Source organism: Echiichthys vipera (genome assembly GCF_963691815.1).
Source record: "Echiichthys vipera genome assembly, chromosome: X".
Lineage (NCBI taxonomy): Eukaryota > Metazoa > Chordata > Actinopteri > Perciformes > Trachinidae > Echiichthys > Echiichthys vipera.
This window is the reverse complement of record NC_139825.1, coordinates 42,897,499-42,923,021: the sequence shown is the minus strand read 5'-3', so window position 1 is coordinate 42,923,021 and position 25,523 is coordinate 42,897,499. Positions and strand designations below refer to the sequence as shown.

Sequence of the window (25,523 nt, the reverse complement as noted above, 5' to 3'; positions counted from 1 at the left end):
AATAGTAATAATAACAATGATGATAATAATAATAATTATTATTATTATCATTATTATTATGATAATAATAAATATAATAATAATAATAATAATAATGATGATAATAATAATAATAATGATAATAATAATAATGATAATAATAATCATTATTATTATTGTTATTATAATAACAATAATAAATATAATAATAATAATGATTATTATTATAATAATGATGGTAATAATAATAATAATAATAATAAATATAATAATAATAATAATCATTATTATTATTGTTATTATAATAACAATAATAATAATTATTATTATTACTATTATCATTATTATTATGATAATAATAATAATGATAATAATAATGATGATAATAATAATAATAATTATTATTATTGTTATTATAATAACAATAATAAATATAATAATAATTATTATTATTATTATAATAATAATGATAATAATAATTATTATAATAATAATAATGATATAAATAATAATAATAATAATAATAATGATAATAATAATAATAAATACAGACAGTGATAATACGTAAAAAAAATAAACAAATCCAGCGTGAGTTACACATGTTTCCTTACAACATTGAAGTGTTTTTCTTTTTTTAATTTACGAAAATGAATAAAAAATAAAAAATATAATATCAGTGTTGGAAAAGTGGCAAAATGTGAAGCTCACGCTTGAAAAAACCAACATATTTTTTAAAGTATTATCATTTCAGGCTGTAAAACACAAAAAAAAGTGACTATTTCAAAGGGTATCATGACTTTCTAAAGGCGCTGCAGGTCAGTGTGTTGTGAGTGTCTGATGTCAGTGTTTTGATCGAACGAACTGCAAAATCAAAAGTATAAAAATAATGTTAATTCTAATTCAGCTTTGTGAGAGTCAGTTCCTCAAAAGAGTTCCTTTAACAGTTGTTTCCAGTATCTAGTAACTTTATTTTCGCCTCGTTTCACTCAACCGAGCGTCTTTGTGTCAGTCAATAAAACGCAGCACGTCTATTTACTAACACTTTCTATGCAGTAGAGTTTTACACGTGTGGATATTAAGTCTCCCAGAGTCTCGTCTGCACCGTGACCATAAACTGTGATCGTGACTAAGCCCCATGTTGAGGTTAGCACTGTCGTTGTTGTTGTATGCTGTGTTTTGATGGGTGCTTTAATTCAATTCAATTCAATTCAATTCAAAAAACTTTATTTGTACCCGGGGGGCATTTCAGGGCACACAGAGCAGCAGATAACGTCAGTGCAACTATACAGAAACATTTTAACCTAACAACAAGAATAAAGTGTAAAAGAAGAGTAAGTGTCATAATGTTCCTTTTGCACAAGAGTGTTGAGTGTCCAGTGTTGCTTAACGTTAGTATACACGTTTGGAAACTATGAAACACTTCTATGTTGAGTTATATACAACACTCTCCACAGTGTTAATATAATTTAAACTTTATTCAGTGTTTAAAAAACCAACCTCACAATGAAAGTGTTAACTTTTGACACTACACACGAGTGTTGTTCCAGCTCTGTCACAGTGTCACAGTGTTTAACACATGGGTGTCAAAGTCAAGGCCCGGGGGCTGGATCTGGCCCTCGAATGAATCATCTCGGCCCCCGGGATGATATTTGATTAGTATTAGAACCGGTCCGCACGCCACAGCCGCCTGCTGGCCCCCAATAAGGGCTAAACTGAAGGTGGACGATGAGCACAGGGTGTTTGAAGCTCGGTGAGAGGCAGAGCACATGTTCACAAAGCTGTGCGTCTTTATCTTGATATTAAGGAACATGTTTTATTTTTGAAGGACATTTTATTTTTTGCTGTTTGCCTGTTGAGAAATGTTTTCACCTGAAACTACTGAGAGAGCCATGAGAAAATATTGGATTATTCATTTAATCATTAAATAAAATATGGTACACTGTGTTAGGTCTTGGTTCAACAGGTGATATGCATCATTTTAATATGTTTTAATAAACATTGAACCAGTCCGGCCCTCGGCTTGTAGCAAATTTGGTTTTTCGTCCCTCTGATGTGTTTGACTTTGACATCCCTGGTTTAACACTTTAAAAAGTGTTGTTTTCGATCTAGAGTGTGGACCAATATAGACAAATCGAAAGTGTTCAATTCAGTTTAAGTCCCAGGGAGTTAAAATAACACTCTCAAATTCGCTGTGTGATTTTTGAGACATGTATGAATCAGAATCAGAAAACCTTTAATGTCCCGCAGACGTCCCACAAATTCGTTTGTCAGAGCAGCAACAGAATATGACAAAATAAGATAAAAAATAGCAAAAATAACCAATAAAGTTTAATTTAAAAAGGGAAGAAATAGAAATAGACACATGTACATAGTCACATGATATAGTGATATAGAGTGAACCAATATAGACAAATCAAAAGTGTTCAATTCATTTTTAAGTTAGGGAGTTAAATTTACATTTCATATACGCTGTGTTATTTTTGAGACATGTATAAAGTGTCTTCTTATGGTTTGAGTGCGTTTTTTAAGTTGAAATTAACTGTTTTGCCAAGATGCATGCTGGTAATACAAACTGTACGAAGAGTTTTAATAAAAACTGTCTTCAGTGGTGAACGATGCTTGTTAGCAACTGAAAAAACAACTTTTCAAAAGAAGAATAATTAATTGTTGGACTCTTTTAAGGTTAAATTATGTTAGAGAGTTTGTCAGCACTGTACTTGTACTGTTATTGTACCATTAACATTAGCTTTTCATTCATTCTGTGACCAAAAATGTCATTAAATTATAAATATTCTTTGAGATCAGGTCGTGTAACAAAGACCGAAGCAATCCTCTTTTAATTTAGAGGTCTACGGAGAACAAGCAGGTGACACGGTATCTCAGAGTAACAGAGTTAGAGGCGTGTTACCTGCTCTTGCAGTGAAGTTTCCAGGCAGAGCAGCAGCAGGAGCAGCAGCAGCATGGCTCAAAGTCTCACATGCAGCGAGGGAAAAATAAATCCACCAATCCGACGTCCAGGAGAAAAAGTAGAGAGTGTGTTCAGGCACAGCGTTGGACCTTCACATCAGCTTTCTCCTCTCTCGACCTCAAACACAAACCTACTCTGCAAGCTACAGGAAAAAACACACAGATAACAACATCCTCTGTGCTTTAAGTAAACAATAGACTTCTAATCCAACAGTCAGAGATGCAAGAAAACTGAAAGCAACCTGTAATAGGCACAAAAATAGTGCTTAATATATAAATGCTATATATAAAAACAACAGGGCGGATCCAGGCAGTGTTGGGATTATCAGAAACTAATTATTTTCAGCCTGGAGGCAACAACCACTGCACTGTTGCATAGGAATTAAACAAATCACAGCTGACGAACTAAGTAACTCTCAGTGTCCGGTGAGGCAGAGAGCAGCCAGAGAGGCTGGAGCGACTGCTGGCGTCACGTCTTTTCCTCTCTAATCTAGGAAGAGAAAGAAAAAACACAACAACAGGAGAAACTGGCAGAGTAGAAACCTCCCAGCAGAGGTCATCTCCTCCTCCTATACTCCCATAGTACCAGCTGAATTAGTAGTATTGGTAAAGAAGTAGGAGAAGTAGCAGCAGCACTTGTTTGAGTCACAATAGAAATGGCAGCAGCAGGACTGTAGCACATAACGTAGATACATGGAGTAACACACATGCACCACTTCCTACTCTCCGGAGCTCTGGTGACTGTTGTACAAGTGCTGAAGAAGATCACTAACTTAACCCCCAAATCAATTTCAGTCGGTTATTCAGGACAAATAACCAAGTCCAGTTGCTTTTGACTGACATTGATATGAGAATAACGACGACCTGGACACATGAGAACATTCACAGGCTTCACTTAAATAAAAGTAAGGCAAGTTTCTTTATATCGCACAATTCAACAACGAGGTACTTCAGAGTGATTTGCATTAAACACTAAAAACAATGGAAAGAAACACATAAAATGACATTTAAAGTACAAGTAAAAATACAATAATCTGAAAAAAACTATCAAAAGTAAAAGTCCTGAATTCAGCATCGTCGTAAAAAGTCGTATCTTCACAGATTATTTTGACCTTTCTGCTTCTGCTCACCAGGTTGTCTGAGGTCAGGGACTGTGGACCTTTGCGACAGTGATACTGTGATTTATTCTAATAAAGCTGATATATCGATAGAAAGGTAATTAGCAGGTAATATAATATTCTGGCCACTAACTATGAGAAGAGAGAGAGAGAGACTGTGAGAAATCCTCGCTCTTCCTGACAGGAAGATTTGGCGGATTTCCCCTCCTGGTCGTCCCAGCAGAGCCGCGCAATTTGGACGGATTTCCTCGTCAGCTGACACAACTCCTCGTCTGCTTCTCAGAGTGAAAAGGAACAAATGTGAAAGCTGAGTTTCTTTTCCTGTTTTAATTTAGTTCGACTGGAGGAACAGATGACAGACGCAGCGAGGCAGAGTCTGACCAGGGAGAGAGGGTCAAGAGGCCAAACTGCAAGCAGACAGAACAATAGCAGGAAGCAGGCGGACAATAAACTGCTGCGGTACTCTGAGGTTAACTACCTTGCTCAAAGGTGGGAGAGTTTAACTTGCAACCTTTCAGCCACATTCCTCTACACAGACAGCAGATTTGTACCAACTTTTACAGGCATCGACTATAGTTCACAACGTATGCACTGACTGTGTAGACGTGAAGCCGTCGAGACTCTGACTGATCGCAGAACTCACCAAGAACTTTACTTCTTTTAATTTACAGGTAGTTTCTCTTGATCGCAGTCACGTCTTTGCAACAATTCGGACCACGCAGGGGAAATTTGCATCTACTCCTGTCTGCAGTGACTTTCACATTGACATTCAATCATACTGCCTTTGAAATTTGCTTTACATTGACTAAGAAAGTGGCAAATTTGATACAAAATCTAAATAAATCTATATAAAATGTAATGTAATTATACATTTTATATGATGATACTGACCACATGTGGCCAATTGATATCACTTTTAATTAGGACATTTATTTCAATATTAAATGAGCCCCAAAATGATTTAAACATCTCTGCCCAACACTTAGAGAAGGGTGTTGTGGGTAACTGTATCTAAACGAGCCTTGTGCGTTTGAGCCTCATATGTGGATAATGTGTTCGCACCGGTCGCATGATTTCTCTCTGCAACGCTCAAGTTGAAACACAGATCTCGTGTCGCCTGCCCCAAATGGGTCTTTGCATTGACTCTGCATGTAATCGCGGCTGGTGTGAACACAACATAAGAACTGGGGGAGGGAGACAATTTTGTTCTAGTGGCCGCTCGCAGTATTGCAGCGAAAAATCCCCCCACTGATCTAGGTGAAAAGCTGAGGTATCACCTACGTTTTAATTAACTTTGAGAGGGACATCAATTTCGCAGGTCTCTGCTGATTGAGCCGGTGCCTGCTGCTATTATTACTATACACTTAGTTTTTATAATTCACACAGGTGGTGTGGTGGTAGCACTGTTGCCTCACAACGAGAAGGTTCCAGGTTCGCATCCCGACCTCGGCCCTTCTGTGTGGAGTTTGCATGTTCTCCCCGTGTCTGCGTGGGTTTTCTCCGGGTTCTCCGGTTTCCTCCCACAGTCCAAAGACGTGCAGGTGTTCGGTTCATTGATGACTCTAAATCACCCGTAGGTGTGAATGGTTGTCTGTCTCTGTTTGTCTCTATGTGCCCTGTGATAGACTGGCGTCCTGTCCAGGGTGGACCCCGCCTCACGCCCGCTGTCAGCTGGGATCGGCTCCAGCCCCTCCGCAACCCAGACAGGGACAAGCGGTTGTAGATGAATGAATGAATGATAACATTCGTACCCATAAAAAACATCATCAGTCATATATCTCACTGTATCACAGCTGTTATTATCACTTCTCAGCATTGATCATATTCACCACCATAATTATTATTATTGTCATATTCTGTCACCTTAGCTGTGCTTGTTTCTGCTATTCTACTGCATTAAATGCCCTAATATGGAAGTTTTATTCACATTTTTATAGATATTATTATAGTTACTGTTACTTTTGTGGTTGCTTGCATCTCTGAAAGTGTCTCTCTGTCCGTCTTTGTGTCTTTTCTCTCTTCTTTTCCGGTGCAGACAGACGTCCGTCCTCAGTAGAGCTGGGTCTCACCGACATTCCTGCTGTTAAAGGGAAGGTTTTCATCGCCACTGTGTATGTGCACAAACTTGCTAAATTAACATTGTATATAATAATAATAATCACTACTTTTTTTAAAGAAAGTGTGGCTGCTTGTTGCTGCTCAATGGGGGAATTGTTGCGTCTCTGTAAATCATAAATAAGTCATAAAGTGTGGACTTTACCTACTCTGTAAAGTGTCTTAAGATAACGTTTGTTATGATTTGGCACTTTAAATAAAATAAAATTGAATTGAATTGAATCAATGTCTGTTGTTGTGAAGGTATTTTTCAACCAGAACCAAAAAACCTCAATGTCACGGTGACGCTAAGGGAAAAGTCAGGAGGTATCTCAAAGTCATTAGGATTCCTCGTCTGGGAACTGCGAATGTTTGTACAGAATTTCCTGGCAATTATTTTAATAGTTGTAGAGATTTATCAGTCTGGACTAACACTAACATCGCCACCCACACAGCCACACCCATACCATACAAAATCAAACACCTGGCATTTCCTGGCCTCGCTTGCAACAAGTGTTATGTAATAATTGGGCCTTTAAAAGAGGCGAAGCGTTACATAAAGGCTGTATTTTACATAGAAATGATTAGAGTACACAGGGGTTACTGTTGGACCACACGGCTTAATGTCTTCCCTGAATACAATCGCAGAGCTACAAGATTAAGCTGATTCTTCCTCTCAAAATGATATCACTTATGAGTGTTTATGTTAGTCAACAGTTTGAGATAATGCCTGTCTCTGCGTTCTGCTGACGGGCTGATATAACGCATTACTCTGCATGTATATTTGTTATGACTTCTCTGATGTGATCTCACGTCTGTGATGCCTTGACACCGCCGGATTAAATCCAAGACAAGTGAATTAAAAAACACTGTGTGAAGGTCGCCGGGTTTTTGCTATCTTTGAGTGTTGCATATGGGCACGCACATGCACGCACGCACGCATGTACACACACACACATGTACACACACGTACACACACACAGGCACACACACACACACACACACACACGCACGTCATGTTATGGACGTGAAGTCATCTAAAGACTAAAATCTAAATTAAACTGATTTGAAATGAACGCACGCACGCACGCACAAGCGCACGAACGCACGCACACACACACGCACGCACAAGCGCACGAACGCACGCACGCACGCACGCACACACACACACACACACACACACACACATACGTCATATTATGGACGTTAAGTCATCTAAAGACTACAATCTAAATTAAACTGAATTTAAATTGGATTTTGTTGAGTCTAAAAAACATTAATGACCTTTGATCTTGAGTCCAGTGTTGGAACGTCACTAAAGTTGAATAAAGTACTTAAGTACAATTCTGAGATACGTGTACGTTACATTTTATGCTACTTTATTCATCCACTCATCCAGGGAAATATACTTTTTACTTAACTACATTTATTTGACAACGTAATCATTAATTGTTATAATAGAATGATATAATCACACACACACACACACACACACACACACACACACACACACACACACACACACACACACACACACACACACACACACACACACACACACACACACACACACACACACACACACACACACTGCTGACTCCTGAAAAAGGGAGAAAAACATGATGCAAGGAATAAAGCCAGAGGGGCCCGACCCAGATAGAGGTCGTGGATGTCTCTCGGCCCCCGTCCCTGCGACCATCTCAACCTCCACAAATTCCTCAGATCAGCACTGCGAGCCGGAAAACAGTCGAACAGACGACAAAAACATGAAAGATAAGAGGAAGTGAGAAAGGATTTACTATCAGTGTCGCTCTGGTATTCCCTGGTGTCGCTCTGCTCCAGCTGTTTATCTAAGGAGACAACAATGCTGCCACGCTCGGGATTTTAAACATGAGTTTTTTTTCTTTTCTTTAACTTATCTCACTCAAACCACTTTCAATGGCCTTCCGGTGTCAAGTTTGGTCCAACCGAGACGTTTAATTAAATGCAGTAGGTTAGGCTATACCTACTTATCCTAGTCTAATGCAATACTTTGACAGCTAGGACAAAAGAAAAGTGCAGTTTAGTAGAAAAAAATGTAAATTCTTTCCATAAAGCAGGTTCAATTTTGTAACTCAAGTTATTTTTTTACTGAGGACTTTAATAACGTTTTACATTAAACCACAATTGGTTTTAGCTGCTAATCTGATCCATCAGCTAGCATAAACCAAACCGTTTTAGCTCCTAAACTAAACGGTTAGCTACCTTGAACCAAACTGTAATAATGGTTAAACTGACCTGTTGGCTAACCTAAATCTTAAGATGCTAAACAGGACTGTTAGCTGAAATACAACAAACTGTTAGCTGCTTAACTGAACTTTAGATAACCTAACTTAAAAATGTATTTCTCTCATTAACTAACATGAAAAGTTTTTGCTGCTAAATTAGACCATTGGCCTGAACCAAACTCTTATAGCTCAACTGTAAATTCAATTTTTTTAAAAAACTGTGCCAGTCTGTTAACCATTAAACTGGACCGTAAGCTAGCCAATGCCAGCCTGATAGCCATTAAACTGGACCATAAGCTAGCCAATGCCAGCCTGTTAGCCATTAAGCTGGACCGTAAGCTAACCTGTGCCAGACAATTAGCCGTTAAACTGAATAGTTGGCTAACCTGTACCAAATTAAGCTGGACCGTAAGCTAACATGTGCCAGACTATTAGCCGTTAAACTGGATAGTTGGCTAACCTGTACCAGATTGTTAGCTGATAAACTGGACTGTTAGCTAACCTGTGCCAGACAATTAGCAGTTAAACAGGACTGGTAGCTAACCTGTGCCAGACAGTTAGCAGTTAAACAGGACTGTTAGCTAACCTGTGCCAGACAGTTAGCTGTTAAACTGGACTGTAGGCTAATCTTTGCCAAACTTCTAGCCGTTAAACTGGATTGTTAGCTAACCTGTGCCAGACAATTAGCAGTTAAACAGGACTGTTAGCTAACCTGTGCCAGACAGTTAGCAGTTAAACTGGCCTGTTAGCTAACCTGTGCCAGACAGTTAGCAGTTAAACAGGACTGTTAGCTAACCTGTGCCAGACAGTTAGCAGTTATACTGGATAGTTGGCTAACCTATACCAGATGGTTAGCTGATAAACTGGACTGTTAGCTAACTTTTAGACCGAACTGTAAACTAAGTGGGGTTTTCTCTTTTCTTTATTGTGTTATGGTATCGAGCTGCAATTACGATTTAATTTCCCTCCGGAGATTAATAAAGTTAACTCTCTATATCTATTAGCTAACTTGAACTAAACAGTTTTATTTAGCTCTTTAACCATTAACGTTTAGCTAAATGGAACCAAACTGCTTGGCCAAAGGTCATTTTCAAGTTCAATCGTTTTGACTCATGAAGACCACAGCTGCGTTCGAAATCATCATCACCCTCATTCACTCACTCACTATCTCCTCTATAGTGTTTATTAAATAGTGCACTACATAGGGAATGACCACAAGAGATTTCGGACACGACACGATCATTTTCTAACAAATCGTTGCGTCAGCAGATGTGGCGGATATCTGTGTGACAGAAGCGTGTGCGTCCAGCATCCTGTAAACAAACGCAGCTGTAAACAGGTTTCACAGTCTGTTTATGATACAAAGCTGAACTCATGGGGGCGGTGAAAGGTTGTTCTGGTGTTCATGTTCATTTTAATGTTAAATTCCAACTAAAGTGTTGAAATTTCAATGGTGTTAAAGTGTGGTTTTGGTAACAAGGGTTGTGTGTCCTGATTGCCAGCTGTAAAAGCCCACGGTTCATTTATTTCATGAGGAGTGACAGCAGTCAGCCGGTGGGTAACGGTTGTTGCTAACAGCAGTTAGCTGGTGGGTAACGGTTGTTGCTAACAGCAGTCAGCTGGTGAGTAACGGTTGTTGCTAACAGCAGTCAGTTGGTGAGTAACGGTGGTTGCTTACAGCAGTTAGCTGGTGAGTAACGGTGGTTGCTAACAGCAGTCAGTTGGTGAGTAACGGTGGTTGCTAACAGCAGTTAGCTGGTGGGTAACGTTGTTGCTAACAGCAGTCAGCTTGTGAGTAACAGTGGTTGCTAACAGCAGTCAGCTGGTGAGTAACAGTGGTTGCTAACAGCAGTTAGCTGGTGGGTAACGGTTGTTGTTAACAGCAGTTAGCTGGTGGGTAACGGTTGTTGCTAACAGCAGTTAGCTCGTGGGTAACGGTTGTTGCTAACAGCAGTCAGCTCTCAGATACCTGGCTACCGTTAGCACCTCTTCTGCTTCTTCCTCTCCTCCAGTAAACCACGGCCGCATTGCATTGTGGTTATCAGGAGTACAATATAGTTTGCATTGTATGTACAATCACATTAGCTGTGCATTGTGGGTATTTTATAGTGGACTATACAGTGAATGAAATGAACCACGGAGAATTCAAACACCACTACAAGATGACACACACACGTTATAGAGCACTACTTCTTAGGGGCGGCAGTAGGTTCGAGTCCCTCTGTGGACTGGTGGCTGGAGAGGTGCCAGTTCATCTCCTGGGCACTGCTGAGGTGCTGTTGAGCAAGGCACCGAACCCTAAACTGCTCGGGGCGCCGATCCATTGGCAGCCCCCTCGCTCTGACATCTCTCCATTAATTGCATGTATAGGTCCTGTTGTGTGTATTTCGGGCCTGTGTGTGTAACATGAACAATAGTAATAGAGTGAATTGAACTTCTTCTTCTGTGATGGGGAACGATTTCAAACACAGCTCTTGAGTTCCTGTACTAATGTGGAGGCCTCAGTTACACACTGACGCAACACCATTTTAAAGTAGAAAGCACTCCCAGAAGGGAACACCGAGGCAGCACAATCTGTTAAATGTGATATTTTGATAAACAGAAAATGTTTTTAACTTGCAATATAAAGAAATGCTTTGAAAAAACACGGATTCAACATCAAAATAAAACTGTTCCATGACCAGTGGATGTTTTATCAACCACATTTAATGAAAACATGTTGAGAAGGGGGCTACACGGTGGTGTGGTGGGTAGTACTCTTGCCTCACAGCCGGTTCAAATCTTGGCCTGGGCCCTTCTGTGTGGAGTTTGCATGTTGTCCCCGTGTCTGCGTGGGTTTTCTCCGGGTTCTCCGGTTTCCTCCCACAGTCCAAAGACGTGCACGTGTTCGGTTCATTGATGACTCTAAATCACCCGTAGGTGTGAATGGTTGTCTGTCTCTGTTCGTCTCTATGTGTCCTGTGATAGACTGGCGTCCTGTCCAGGGTGTACCCCGCCTCACGCCCGATGTCAGCTGGGATGGGCTCCAGCCCCCCGAGACCCCGACAGGGACAAGCGGTTGAAGATGAATGAATGAATGAATGTTGAGAAGGTTGATAGATAAGCTGGAAACCAATTAGGACAAAAAACCTAAACACAACAACATAAAAACAGATGAGATAAGCACCAACTCCAGAGTGTGTCGCGGCCCGACTGTTAACAGATGGTTCTTGAAATCACCGTCATGTCATTTGAGCCCAACGACTGTTGCTTTGTACCAAACAGAAATCCCACTACGGATCAAATCTCTCACGTGATGAAGCTTCGGACGACTGAACTACTTTATTTATTACAGTTTTTCTCCTGAAAGCAGAGAGACTGGACCTTAAATTCTTTCCCATTGCTGGTTTGACCTGCTGGGACCCAGAAAATGCCAACCAGAGGCCGGCTCACCAGTTTTGCTGATCACACTTCCTCGTACAGTATCTCTTCCCTCGGTCTGTCGAAGCGTCTCTAAAAAGGAAATCAGCTGAAATTCACGATGAGCAGCTCCGACAGACAGGAAATAGAGGAAGTTGAACAAGTTGAAAGGTTGGCGGTGCGTTTCGTGCTGCTGAATCACCAAGTCATCAAAACCTCATTGAGCATTGAGAGCGATGAACTGCTGACGGGAACTTTTGGTCGGTTCTTTCTTTGAATGTTTCAGGAGGGGGTTGTTTTTCGTGGAAAACAAACGGTTCTCGGTTTAAATGAAGTCTCACAAGATGACTCTCTTATTTTTACTAGAAGCTTCCCTAAAATTAATACGGAAATTAAGATTATTTCCAAGAAAATTAATAGGAAGTTACAAATATGCTCCATAAAAAAGGGTTTTACAACATCCCAACATTACGGTCAACAGTAAATACGGTTAGGGTGAGAAGTTCAGCATCCGTGAGGAACTCGGAGTAGAGCCGCTGCTCCTTTGCATTGAAAGGAGCCAGTTGAGGTGGTTCAGGATCATCTAGTAAGGATGAACCCTGGGTGCCTCCCTAGGGAGGTGTTCCAGGCACGTCCAGCTGGGAGGAGGCCTCGGGGAAGACCCAGGACCAGGTGGAGAGATTAGATCTCCACACTGGCCTGGGAACGCCTCAGGATCCCCCAGTTAGAGCTGGTTAATGTGGCCCGAGAAAAGGGAAGTTTGGGGTCCCCTGCTAAAGCTGCTGCCCCCACGACCCGACCCCGGATAAGAGGCTGAAGATGAGATGAGTAAATACTGATTCAAAGCCCTCTCAACCTTTCCAGGAATATTTTCTGGTTGAGAAATTCTGAAGTATTTTGGCTTAAATGTAGTTTAATAAAAAGAAAGTCTGAGAATATTTGAATTGGGTTAAAATTGTTTTAAAAAAGTACCTTTTGGACAAATCTTGGTTGAAAATGAGCTGGTTGTCAGTGACTTATCCAGTTACATAAAAGTAAAATAAAGATAATAAAATAAATCAGTGGTGGAATAAATACTCTCAGCTTTTACCGCAGTAAAATACCCCACTGTAGATATACTCTATTAGTAAAGTAAAAGTCCTGCATTCAAAATGTTACTTAAGTAAAAGTACAAAAACATTAGTATTAAATGTACTTTAAGTCCAAAAAGTAAAGTACTCATTATGTAAATGGCCTGCTCCAGAATATTATAGTTATTGTTAGATTAAAGTAAATATCACTTTAATGTTGCAGCTGATAAATGTATATCTTATATATCTGTAAATCTAATTTTATTTACTTTATATATTGTTGTGAAGCGTAATCTTTAACAATACATGCTATTTAATTTGTTGATAGTATTTTGTATTAATTATCTGAATCTGTAAAGTAACTAAAGTTACCAAATCAATGTAGTGGAGTAGACGTATAAAGTAGCACAAGTAAAGAACAAGTACCTAAAAATTGTACTTAAAGTGTAATTCAAACTTAAAATCATCCCATGGTCTTTTTCGTCGCTTACACACATTTAAATAAGCCATCAAGACAGTTTTTTTAAGTGTAACAAATATCCGGCTGTTAAGACTGTGATGTATGACTCGAAATATGATTTCCAGGTCCAAGCCGGTCGATGCCACATATTTCTACAACGCCGCAGTGCCGTGTTCCCTGTTGTTTGAACAGATCTGAGTTTTTAAACGACGTAATTGTCATTTTAGTTTAGTTAGAAAGAGGTGATCGTAATTGTTCACGTTCGGCTGTTGCTGTCTGTTTTGTTTCAACGGAGCGCTTGGACCCGGAAACCGTATTTTGAAAGGGTGTTACGTCAGACATATTAGCTGGATTAACGGCGAAATCTGTGAGAGTGGCTAACAGCCGGACATGGCTAACACTGATTAGCTCGGGGCAGCTCTGTGAAGGCATTAAAAGGTCTTTTTTAACCACTAATGCTGCTGAAAATAACAGCAAACCTCTGCAGCAGCATGAGAAGAGTCCCTACACAGAAAACAAAGCACCAATGGGCTCCTTCCTTTTGGATTGACTTTGGTAATCCACTTGAATGGACTTTACTATGAGAGGAGCTGGTACAGGGGCCAGCTGGTAAGTCTTTAAAACACTCTTTTAATAAACTCTGGGTTCACTAACTACGTTGTTGGTGCTTTGTTTTCTGTGTAGGGACTCTTCTCATGCTGCTGCAGAGGTTTGCTGTTATTTTCAACAGCATTAGTGGTTAAAAAAGACGTTTGAATGCCTTCACCGAGCTGACCTGAGCTAATGAGTGTTAGCCACGTCCGGCTGATGTATGCAAGTGCTGAAAAAGACCATGGGAAGTTGTTGCACCGGAGTTACACTTTAAAAGGATAGTTCTGGATTATTAAATACAGTGGTAATAACATTTTACTCACCAAGGTAACGGCTGGGATCTGGGAACAAACCGAGTGTTACCACTAAAATAAGGTTGACAGACACACGATCAGCCGAATTATTGATCCGTTATTCAAAATAGACTTCCTGGATTGTATTTAATGTTTGTCTGCTCCAACTTTGAGTTCATTAAAATCAGAATTTAAAACCAGTGCTTATTATTAAATACAATTTCAAAGAAAACAAAGCGTTTTAGTTGGCGTTTCCATGGAAACATGGAGTGACTCACATCATGTCGGCTCCACAGTCAGACTGGTTTTGTGTTTTTATTGCTGCATCAGCTGAAATGTTTGCAGGCTTCTGTTAAAACCTGCTGATTTTCAAAGAACCAAACCGCCGTCGCTTCACCAAACAGGATATATTTTTCCATGTGGAGTTTTTATTTCCATTTTAATTCAGTGGTATTCCCCTTTAACGAGACAACAACATGTAACGTAAACAACAGCGGTGAAGGGTGGCAGGGTCCAACACTGGCTGGATTCCCATTTGTCGACAATAATAATGTACAAAAAACATAAAATAAAACAAAGATACACAAAGAAAATACAAAAAAATAATACTCAATGATAAAACTTAATATGACGTCCACTTCATGAAATTCCTGTTTAGTACAAAATCTATTTCAGGATGGAAAACATCCCAAAACATAATTATATTGATATAATAATAAAGGCTTCAATATACAGTTCGATAATACTTCATCAAGTACAATGTGCAAGGAATAATATTTTCAGAGAGCAGATTGTGCGGAGCAGCAGTGTGTGTGTGTGTGTGTGTGTGTGTGTGTGTGTGTGTGTGTGTGTGTGTGTGTGTGTGTGTGTGTGTGTGTGTGTGTGTGTGTGTGTGTGTGTGTGTGTGTGTGTGTGTGTGTGTGTGTGTGTGTGTGTTACTTAAAGCAACAGTGTAACATTTCTGAACATCCTCTTGTCACCTCGGCCAGAGTCAGACTACGCAAATGTTACTTTTGGTTTTAAGAGCAACTTTACATAAATAACAACATAAATCTGATTTATGAGCTTTGGAGTTGAGGTAAGGTGGATATTTTTCTCTTTTGAAAGATGAAGCTAGGCTAGCAGTTTCCCTCTGCTTCCAGTCTTTGTGCTAAGCTAGGCTAACACATCCTGGACACACACAGATGAAACTGATCTTCTGATCTGACTCTAGAGGAAGAAAGAGAACAAGAGGATTCACCAGAAGTGGCAAACTGTTCCTTCAAAGTGTAATTCCTGCGTAAAATCATCCAATGGTCTTTTTCAGCACTTACAAACATCAAGTAAGCCAGCGAGACAGTTTTTTTCGTGTAACAACTATTAAGGGAGAAATACTCGAGAGCCGCTAACAGCCAGATGTGGCTAACACCGATTAGCTCGGGGCAGCATGAAGGCATTAAAACGTCTTTTTTAACCACTAATACTGTTAAAAATAACACCAAACCTCCGCAGTAGCATGATTCGATGCGTGCCCCACTGAGGCAAGCGAGGATCGGAGTCAGGCCATGAGAAGACTGGACAGAGGCACCGCAACACACGCCGCACACCTGAGCTTATCAGGCTACTGCAGAGGTTTGGTATTTTAGTGGTTAAAAAAGACGTTTTAATGCCTTCACCGTACTGCCCCGAGCTAATCAGTGTTAGCCACGTCTGGCTGTTAGCGACTCTCCTGGATTTCTCCGTTATTAGTTGTTGCACAAAAATAAACTGTCTCGATGGCTTATTTGATGTATGCAAGGGCCGAAAAAGACCATGGGATAATTTTACGCCAGAATTACACTTTAAGGTAATGTTGAAGAAAATCTAGTATAACTCCTGTGGACTGCAGCGCCCCCTGCTGCGCAACCCCTGTCCGTCAATCAAGTCATCCAATGAATCGTAATCTTCTCCGTGTGAGACACTCTGTAAAAAGGTAAAGCTGTGCTCAAAACTCCCCAAATTACGTCCCAGTGTGAGGTCACAGTCTGTAATGGCAGTCTAGTGTCCGTTGAGTCCGACTAACCCTCAGTTTCTTCTCTGTGGCGGACGCCAAACGGCAGAGCTGCATCCCTTTCAATCACAGTACGACTAAAGGCCCCAGTTTGCTTCAAACAAAGTGCTTGTTGGATCATCGAACAGCGTTTGAAACCCCGCCCACTTTATCAAGATTGACCAGATGTGGAGGTGTGAAAGTAAACAGGGTTTAAAATGATCTCTTGAACTCTCGTTTTTCACTGCTAACTCAGTTAATTCTGTCACTTTTGATGTGAACGAGTGCAACAAGTTGAATGCCTTTAAGGAGAAATGTCTTCAGTAATCTCCATTTGAGTGATTCATTCATCAAGACTACAAAGACACGCAAACATCACAGAGTCGTTGGAGAGAGGGTGGGATGAAGCCAGAACAAGGTTATAACAGACAAACATTGTGACTTTTGTATGAACTAATTCCTTTGAGGCTTCTTCTACAAGTGAAGATCACGTTTAAATAAAGGGTGCCAGGCTTAGACTCACACTACTCAGCCTCCCTGGTAAAGTCTACTCCAAGGTGCTGGAAAGGAGGTTCGTCCTATAGTCGGACTTCTGATTGAAGAGGAACAATGCGGTTTCCGTCCCCGACGTGGAACTACTGACCAGCTCTTCAGTCTCGCAAGGGTCCTGGAGGGGGCCTGGGAGTATGCCCATCCAGTCTACATGTGTTTTGTGGATCTGGAGAAGGCATATGACCGGGTCCCTCGGGAGGTGCTACGGGAGTATGGGGTGAGGGGGTCACTTCTGTGGGCCATCCAATCTCTGTTCACCCAAAGCGAGAGCTGTGTCCGGATCCTCGGCAGTAAGTCGGATTCGTTTCCGGTGCAGGTTGGCCTCCGCCAGGGGTGCGCTTTGTCACCAATCCTGTTCAGGATTTTCATGGACAATATATTGAGGCGTAGTTGTGGTGGGGAGGGGTTGGAGTTCGGTGGACTGAGGATCTCGTCTCTGCTTTCTGCAGATGATGTGGTCCTGATGGCATCATCGGTCAGTGACCTTCAGCACTCACTGGATCGGTTCGCAGCCGAGTGTGAAACGGCTGGGGTGAGGATCAGCACCTCTAAATCTGAGGTCATGGCTCTCAGCAGGAAACCGGTGGATTGCTTCATGTTGGATCATGTTCACGGGTGAGGGGAAGATGGAGCGTGAGTTTGGCCGGAGAATCGGAGCAGCGGGGGTGGAGTTGCAGTCGCTCTACCGCACCGTTGTGATGAAAAGAGAGCTGAGGAAGGCAAAGCTCTCGATCTACCGGTCAATCTTCATTCCTACCCTCACCTGTGGTCATGAAAGCTGGGTCAGGACCGAAAGAACGAGGTTGCGGGTACAAGCGGCTGAAATGTGGTTTCTCAGGAGGGGGGCTGGAGTCTCCCTTAGAGAGAGGGGGAGAAGTTCAGCCATCAGTGAGGAACTCGGAGTAGAGTCGCTGCTCCTTTGCGTTGAAAGGAGCCAGTTGAGGTGGTTCAGGATCATCTAGTAAGGATGAACCCTGGGCGCCTCCCTAGGGAGGTGTTCCAGGCACGTCCAGCTGGGAGGAGGCCTCGGGGAAGACCCAGGACCAGGTGGAGAGATTATATCTATGAGGCCTGGGAAAGGGAAGTTTGGACCCCGCGACCCTACCCCGGATAAGCGGTTGAAGATGAAGATGAAAAACTTAGACCAGCATAAAGTTTAACCTGGCTCGACTTTTGTTGCACCACAATGTGAGCTGGAGCTAAAAATGTTTTGTGCTTAGTGAGAGTATAAATCACAAAACGATCATGCTGTGACACTATGTAACTGGCCTTGAGTGTGGAGCTGTGTAGGTAGACCGGGTTTGAACTCTTTGTCATTCTTCACACAACTACTCGTGTCACTTTTCATGCAAACAACCGAGCGCAACACAATTGATTTACTCAAGTAGGGACAGAAAGTGTGCATCGTTTTCCCCGTTTGACTGAATAATCACATCTTGCAGAAGCTAGAAAAAGCTTTGCCTTTAGACGTGGTCAGACAACACTTTGTACAAACTACTCCGTTTGAAGCAAATTGAAGCCTTGAATCCATGTGAAAATGATCCTGGTCAATCAGCTCCCAATGACCTACTTGTTGTGCAGTCATCCATCTGTCCGCAATCCGCCAATCAGCCGGTGAGCTCCACAGGAAGCTCCCGGCTGCACAGCACCTCCCACTGGCGTGAAAGGAGTGAGATCAGCCTCTCCCTGCTCTCGGCTCCCGGGACAAAGACGCACCACTGGACCTCGCCCTCTGCGCCACTGCTGGCTCCGCCCCCCTTGAGGTGGGCCTCCTCCCCTGCCGCGGCGAAGTGGTCCACGGTGAGGTGGCAGAGCAGGTCCGGGCCGGGCAGGTCATCGAACACCAGGGTCAGAGCCTGAGGGTATGTCTGGTACCCCAGCAGGACCCGGTCCAAGTCCCGGATCCTCCGAGCCTCACGCAGCTGGTACCGCTCCCTGCAAGACGAGGAAGACAATGAGGAGGAGGAGGAGGAGGACAACAGACGTCACTGACGCAAAACAAACCAATTTGGTTGATGCTTGACAATATTGACCATGAGTTTTTCAAAGTGTGGTAATCAAACAGAGTTTTCATGATAATTTGAATTCGTAACACAAACCGTCTTTTACCGCGGTTTATGATTAAACCAGTAACTGCTTCCTCATGATATGCACTCACACACGTCTCTACCAACCCCTGAGGGAAATATCTGACCCATCAGCTGCTAAACGAACAAGCCCACATCATCACAAGGTCATTTGATAGTAATTAGAAAATATACGTAGATTATAGCCTCTTTAAAGATTAAACATCGCACGTCATTCTAATCTCAAATCCTGATGTTTCATTTTCAAGTGTGTGTCCATCGTGAGGGATAAAAAAAAAAGATTGAGCTTTAAGCAGCGGATAAATATGTTTTAGATGTTACTCAGTGAGAACAGCGGGAGAGTCTCGCCATGAGCAGTGAGTCAGTTAAGTCACAAACAAACAGCAGCTAGTTTCAGTTAATGATCTCCGCAGGAAGAGAGAGTGATGCAGCCGATCTGCTCGGCCTCGGGGCTGAAATCAATTCTCTCAGGTGAGTCTCTGAAGCGCTGCATTTAGAAGTTCAAATGTTTTGTCTGTGGGGGAAATTAAAAAAGGCCATTTTTTCCTACGGTTATAGATCTGTAGCCTGGGTGACACTGCAATATGATCATTTATAGACTTTCAATGGACTCGCATCATGATGAGATCATATCGAGATATTTACAAACAGGATTTTCTATTTTCCATTTAAAATGCTAAAATCTAAACATCTTAAATTTCCAGACTTTGGAGGATTTTTTCAGTCAGCATTAAACATCTGAATACCAATATTTAGATGCTTATGTCAATTAATGGTTTTAAAATCCAACTTTTAACACGTATGTTAAATTTTTTTCCACATTTTATTACAGCCTGAGCCCAGACTTGAATCCCATTGAACATCTCTGGAGAGATCTGAAAATGGCTGTGCACAGACGTCTCCCATCCAACCTGATAGAGCTTGAGAGGTCCTGCAAAGAAGAATGGGCAAAACTGCCTAAAGAGAGGCGTGCCAAGCTTGTGGCATCATATTCAAAAAGACTTGAGGCTGTAGAGGCTGCCAAAGGTGGTTCTACAAAGTATTAAGCAAAGGCTGTGAATATTTATGTAAATATGATTCCTTTGTTTTTTAATTTTAATACATTTTCAAAACTCTCAAGAAAACTTTTTTCACGTGGTCATAATGGGGCATTATGTGTAGAGTTTTGAGGACAGAGATTAATTTAATACAATTTGGAATAAGGCTGTAACGTAATGAAATGTGGAAAAAGTGAAACGCTGTGAATACTTTCCGGATGCACTGTTTCTAAATAATTACAAGACATTTTTTTACCTGCATATTGTTCCTCATATAAGTGAATAAACTCCAGACCGACCGAGTCATGTTCAACCCACAGCATTTTGTTTAAGCTAAATGCTAAAAGAGTTAAATTAATAACTGTGAACCTGCCTCTACAGACAGGAACAGTAACAGTAGACAATTAATCTAAGTCTGTGCTTCATTGGCTTAAGATGGAGAAAATAAATAAAATAATAGTACATAAAAATAAATAAATAAAATGTAGACGACACGTATGAAAAAAAGTTAAATGAATGAGAATCGTGGCATGGCACGGCGAACCGTAACCATGGTAACCCTACACCATTCAACAGCAGCTTGATCTCATATCATCTACAGGTTCGGCTGTGTTGCGTTAGTAAACTTGTTTTGATTTGTTTATATTAATATATTTTATTTTAGAAAGTGAGATAATAGTCTGGAAACAACACAGACATTTTTTTCATAGTCTTTTTTTTTTTACAAACTGTTCCAGACTTGGAAATTACTCCATACTTTTCATAAAATTAAATATATATAGTATACAAATTAAATTCCATAATTCCCCTCACTGCTTAGGAACCCTGTACATAATAGCATTGTCTAAATTGATAATAACACATGCTAACTGAATTTTTTATTATATTTTGAGGGAATCTCATCTGAAGTTTGCAGTTTTGCTTCAACATTTTTTTTTAATGTGTACATGCATGTAAACAGTCAGTGTGTAGGTTTGAAATGTTCTCTGTGTGCTCACCTGGAGGGAGGTTCTTTGGCAAAGTCAGGCAGAGGATAGCTGACGTAGTCCTCGTCCAATAGGAACACGTCGGTGCTCGTCAGGATCAACGTTCTGGGCTGGAGAACAGGAGACGGTCCAGAGCCAGACACAGAGGAGGAGTGGCCTGAGAGAGAGGAGCCTTGGTTGGGCAGGCTGCTGGGGATCTGGACCTGGAGGACAAATAACAATTACTTTTTAAGGTTATTTTTTTGGCAGTTTTCAAGCCTTTCATTTAATAGGACAGACAGGAAATGGGGTGAGAGAGAGAGGGGGGAGACATGCAACAAAGGGCTGCAGTTCAAAGTCAAACCCACTGCCTCGAGGACCTTCAGCCTCTTTACATGGGTCGGCTGCTCTAACCACTGTTCAAGCGGCCGCCCCAATAATTACTTTTAAGTGAGTTTGTTTTGAATCATCACTTCATACTAAATCATACTGTTGATTGTCTCAAAATAGTTTCAACACGTTAACTCCCCCGAGAATCATAAATTACAAAAGAAAGAAGTGCTTGCCTGGAAGACCAGCAGGTACAGCAGGACGTTGAAGGAGCGCGAGGACGATGGCACTGCGCTGGCCGCAGTCTTCCGCTCAGCCACGATGAAGGTCAGGTCTCCCATCTCCTCCTCACTGGGATAAATAAACTTCACCCTGCTGCTGTGGACCAGCTCGTAGTTCTGCATCTTACCTGTAGGAGGAGAAAAGCGCAAGTGTCGCCATCATCAGCTTAACAAGTTTATACTAGACTTCCTTACTCTAGTACCGTATTCTACCAAATACAAGACACCGATTTTTTCTGGAAATCTGCCTAAAAAAAGGGGGTTGACATATTTTACGGGGTCTAGATTTCAAAGGTCAAGTAAGTGCTTCTAAAGACACAGTCACTGAGCCACAGTGTGAGCGTTAATATACAGTCACAACAGCAGATGGAATCAAAAATCTCTAAAACGAGTTGCTTTCATGACGAGCCGTCAATCACAACAGGTTAATAACAAGAATAATACATTTTATTTGTAAAGCACTTTTCATTTTACGGCAACACTGTTTACAGCGACAACTATCTTACCGTGACAGGCGCCTGAAACATGGAGACAAAGCGATCGCCCCGAAAAAGAGAAAGAAACAAGGGAGGCTGTTGTCAGAGATTTACATATCTGGTCTACTAGACGCAGGAGGTATCACTCGGTTTTGTTTTTGTTGATCAAAGGTTGTTTTGAAACTGATCATTTTGTTTGTTTAACGGGTTACGGAAGACGTCTATTTCTGCTTTGAGAAGAAAGACTCATTTTGTTTTGGTCGCTGGAACTGTGGATTTGAAATCATTGGATTGAGAGAAAACTTGTTTTTTTAAAACAAGATTTGGTCGTCAAAAAGTATTTTTCAGAAATTATTCTTAAAAAAGGAGGGTCGTCTTAAAATCAGGGTTCTCTTAGGGCGCACTCACACTGCCGTTCTGTACCGGGCCTAAACCGTTTTTTTCAGCTAAAGCCTAGTACCTTTAAGCAGTGTGAGTGCACCCGCTCCGTGCATAACAGCCGACAGCGGGCCGCTTGAAAGAGGTGGGCTTTAGCGGAGCCGTTTGCACATGTATGACCACGAGCGTGCGCACGTGAATGAGCACGAGCACGAGCCCTACGGCAGTAGCGTTATGTCCGCCTGTTCGGACATGTAAATAGAAGGACGGACCATGCGCGGACATTTAACAACAACAACAACGGCGGTGAAAGGTTCACGTTGATGTGATGCGGAGGTGGAGTGTTTACTGCAGATTTGGTCGGATGAAAATAATCAAAAACAGTCGACAAGACGCACAAAAACTCAGAGGTCTGTGGAAAGATTTGTAAACAAAGCCACACACACGCGATCAATGCGTGTGACGTGTTACGGCGTGATGGCGTATGGACAGCAAGAAGCATTGGCCGAGGCCCTGGCAGTGTGAGTACAAACGGGGCTGGGGCGCGGGGGGAGAGAAAGAGGGGGGACAAGTACCCTAAAGCCCGGGTCGCGGTGCGGAAGGACAGTGTGAGTACGCCCTTAGATTCGGGACAATAAAGTAATTCAGATTTTTTTTTAATGTACGGGTATAATTAGGGGGAAAGAGTGGTGTTGAATGGATGATCGTGACACAATCAGATTTCCTCTGAGGTTCCCGACATGGTTACCTGTGTTTGTGTTGGTGAACTGGGAGTAGAAGTCCTGATCCGAGGGCTCTGGAAGAGGAAGATGCTGCTGCAGACTGAGAGCCGACATGAGCTCCTGAAGGAAGACACTCGTCCCATAACTGTCCCTGCTGAGACAGCAGACGATGTGATCGGCCGAACGACCTGCAAACACGGAGGGAGAGAGAGGATCCATGGAGAGATGGTAAGAGGGTGACATCAAGCAGCAGTTTGGTCTGAATTACTATGAAATACGCAATCACAGCAGACAAAGAGTAGCGTGTGCATCCACTGACCTACGACTCTGAAGTACTGGTCGAACAGCCCCACGTTGACTGACAGCAGATCAGAGAGTCTGATGGACAGACAGCAGCACAGACAGACGTCCGGGTCTCCAGAGTCCATAATGTCCAACACTGACAGAGAGAAAGAGACGATGAGGGACAAACAAAGAGAGGAGCACTGAACATGGCAGGCAGCTGTGTGTTTAACTGATTTATGCAGCTGAGTAGAGCTGCAACTATTAGTTTATCAACAGATTAGTTAATTAAAGTCAAGTTAAAACTGTTTAATTAAATCTCAAACTTTTTTGATAAATAAAAATTAGAGCGATAAAGCATGCTTTCTGGGAATTTCATAAACAAATAGATTAAATTAAATAACCACATGGAAAAGCCTATTTGAGTTTACTCCTGTGTGAATTTAATATATGTTAACAAATGAAAAATACTGATTATTTTCTCATTTTATAAAGAACTTTAGAACAAAATATAAAGTAAAAATATTTAATATCAGATTTTATGAAAATACAACGTGAGTATTTGGCTGTTATTATCAATTTTCAGGGGTGGAGGTAAATTTAAGTTATTTTTAGAAGAAGAAGAATTACTTTATTAATCCCGCAACAGGGAAATTGAACTTTTTCACTCTTATTATTAATCATGTTACACACACAGGCCCGAATTACACACATGCACAGACAGGACCTATATACATGCAAATAAGGAGAGATGTTAGAGCGAGGGGGCTGCCAGTGACCAGCGCCCCGAGCAGTTAGGGGTTCGGTGCCTTGCTCAACAGCACCTCGGCAGTGCCCAGGAGATGAACTGGCACCTCTCCAGCCACCGGTCCACGCTCCATTCATGGTCCACACAGGGACTTGAACCAGCAACCCTACGGTTCCCAGCCAAGTCACCTATGGACTGAGCTACTGCCACCCCAAGTGCTTGAATTAATAAAAATAAAGAAACAGTAGGAGGAGTAATAATACGACGTAAATGTAGCAGGAGCAGTTGGAGGAGTGGTACAAGTAGCAGTAAAGACGGGAGAAAGTTTTAGTAGATGTAGAAATCAGTATTAATAGCATGTGGATATCTGTGGATTAGAGAGCTGTTGTTGGGTGCATAACTTGAGAAAATGAACGCATATTAGGCAAAGCTGTGGACTTGGTTAAATCCTACCTGAGTGATGACCTAGTGTGGAGGCGGAGTCCTCCAACAGGAAGTAGATTGTGTCGGTGGAGAGCAGCAGGCAGCAGGTGAGTTCGGACTCTGGAGACTTGTAGAGAACGACAGACAGCCACAAGACCTGTCTCACCTCCTCAGCCTCAGACTGAAACAACGAAAGGATGGAATTTGAAATAAAGATGGCACAAAGATGAGTCTCTTTCTGAGAATGGGGGGGCCGTATTCACAAAACATCTTAAGGCTAAGATGGGTCCTAACTAGCTGTAGGGGCGTTTCACTCCTAATTTTAGGACTCCCAACTTTAGATCAATAACTCTGCACAGACTCAAGACAAGTGTGATTCACAAATCATTTTAGCGCAAAAAGTTACAACTTGTAACAACTCTCTGCAATTCAGCCACGGGAAAAACGCAGCTGTGCAGCTCAGACGATCTTGGCGTCTCTCAGCTGTCGGTCAGGAGGATTTTGCTCCAGACGATAAACGTCCTATCCAGACCCGACATAGTGCTGCAGTTCATTCACCTCCACATTGAAGTGTTTTTATCATAAATTCACTCTTGGGGACTCGTTCCCTCTCAGCAAATCACTGTGGGCACAGAAGGGATGAACATGATGTCATCCATAACAACGAGGTCACCAACCCCGCCCTCTCGTCTGATCGAACACACACACACACACACACACACACACACACACACACACACACACACACACACACACACACACACACACACACACACACACACACACACACACACACACACACACACACACACACACACACACACACACACACACACACACACACACACACACACACACACACACACACACACACACACACACACACACACACACACACACACACACACACACACACACACACACACACACACACACACACACACACACACACACACACACACACACACACACACACACACACACACACAGGTCTCA

General features: G+C 41.8%; 1 protein-coding gene across 2 annotated transcripts in view; it reads right to left on the bottom strand.

The window, feature by feature from the left end:
* Positions 1-14,781: 14,781 nt before the first annotated feature.
* Positions 14,782-25,523, bottom strand: part of nisch (nischarin) — a 33,931-nt gene continuing 23,189 nt past the window's right edge. For both annotated transcript variants that reach the window (XM_083939187.1, XM_083939188.1), the window contains exons 23-28: positions 24,558-24,708; positions 23,394-23,513; positions 23,101-23,262; positions 21,454-21,626; positions 20,921-21,111; positions 14,782-18,733 (exon numbers count right to left, since the gene is read on the bottom strand). In XM_083939187.1, the coding sequence (XP_083795313.1) occupies positions 18,406-18,733; positions 20,921-21,111; positions 21,454-21,626; positions 23,101-23,262; positions 23,394-23,513; positions 24,558-24,708 (1,125 nt within the window). In that variant the 3' untranslated portion in view covers positions 14,782-18,405. The remainder of the gene's footprint in view (positions 18,734-20,920; positions 21,112-21,453; positions 21,627-23,100; positions 23,263-23,393; positions 23,514-24,557; positions 24,709-25,523) is intronic.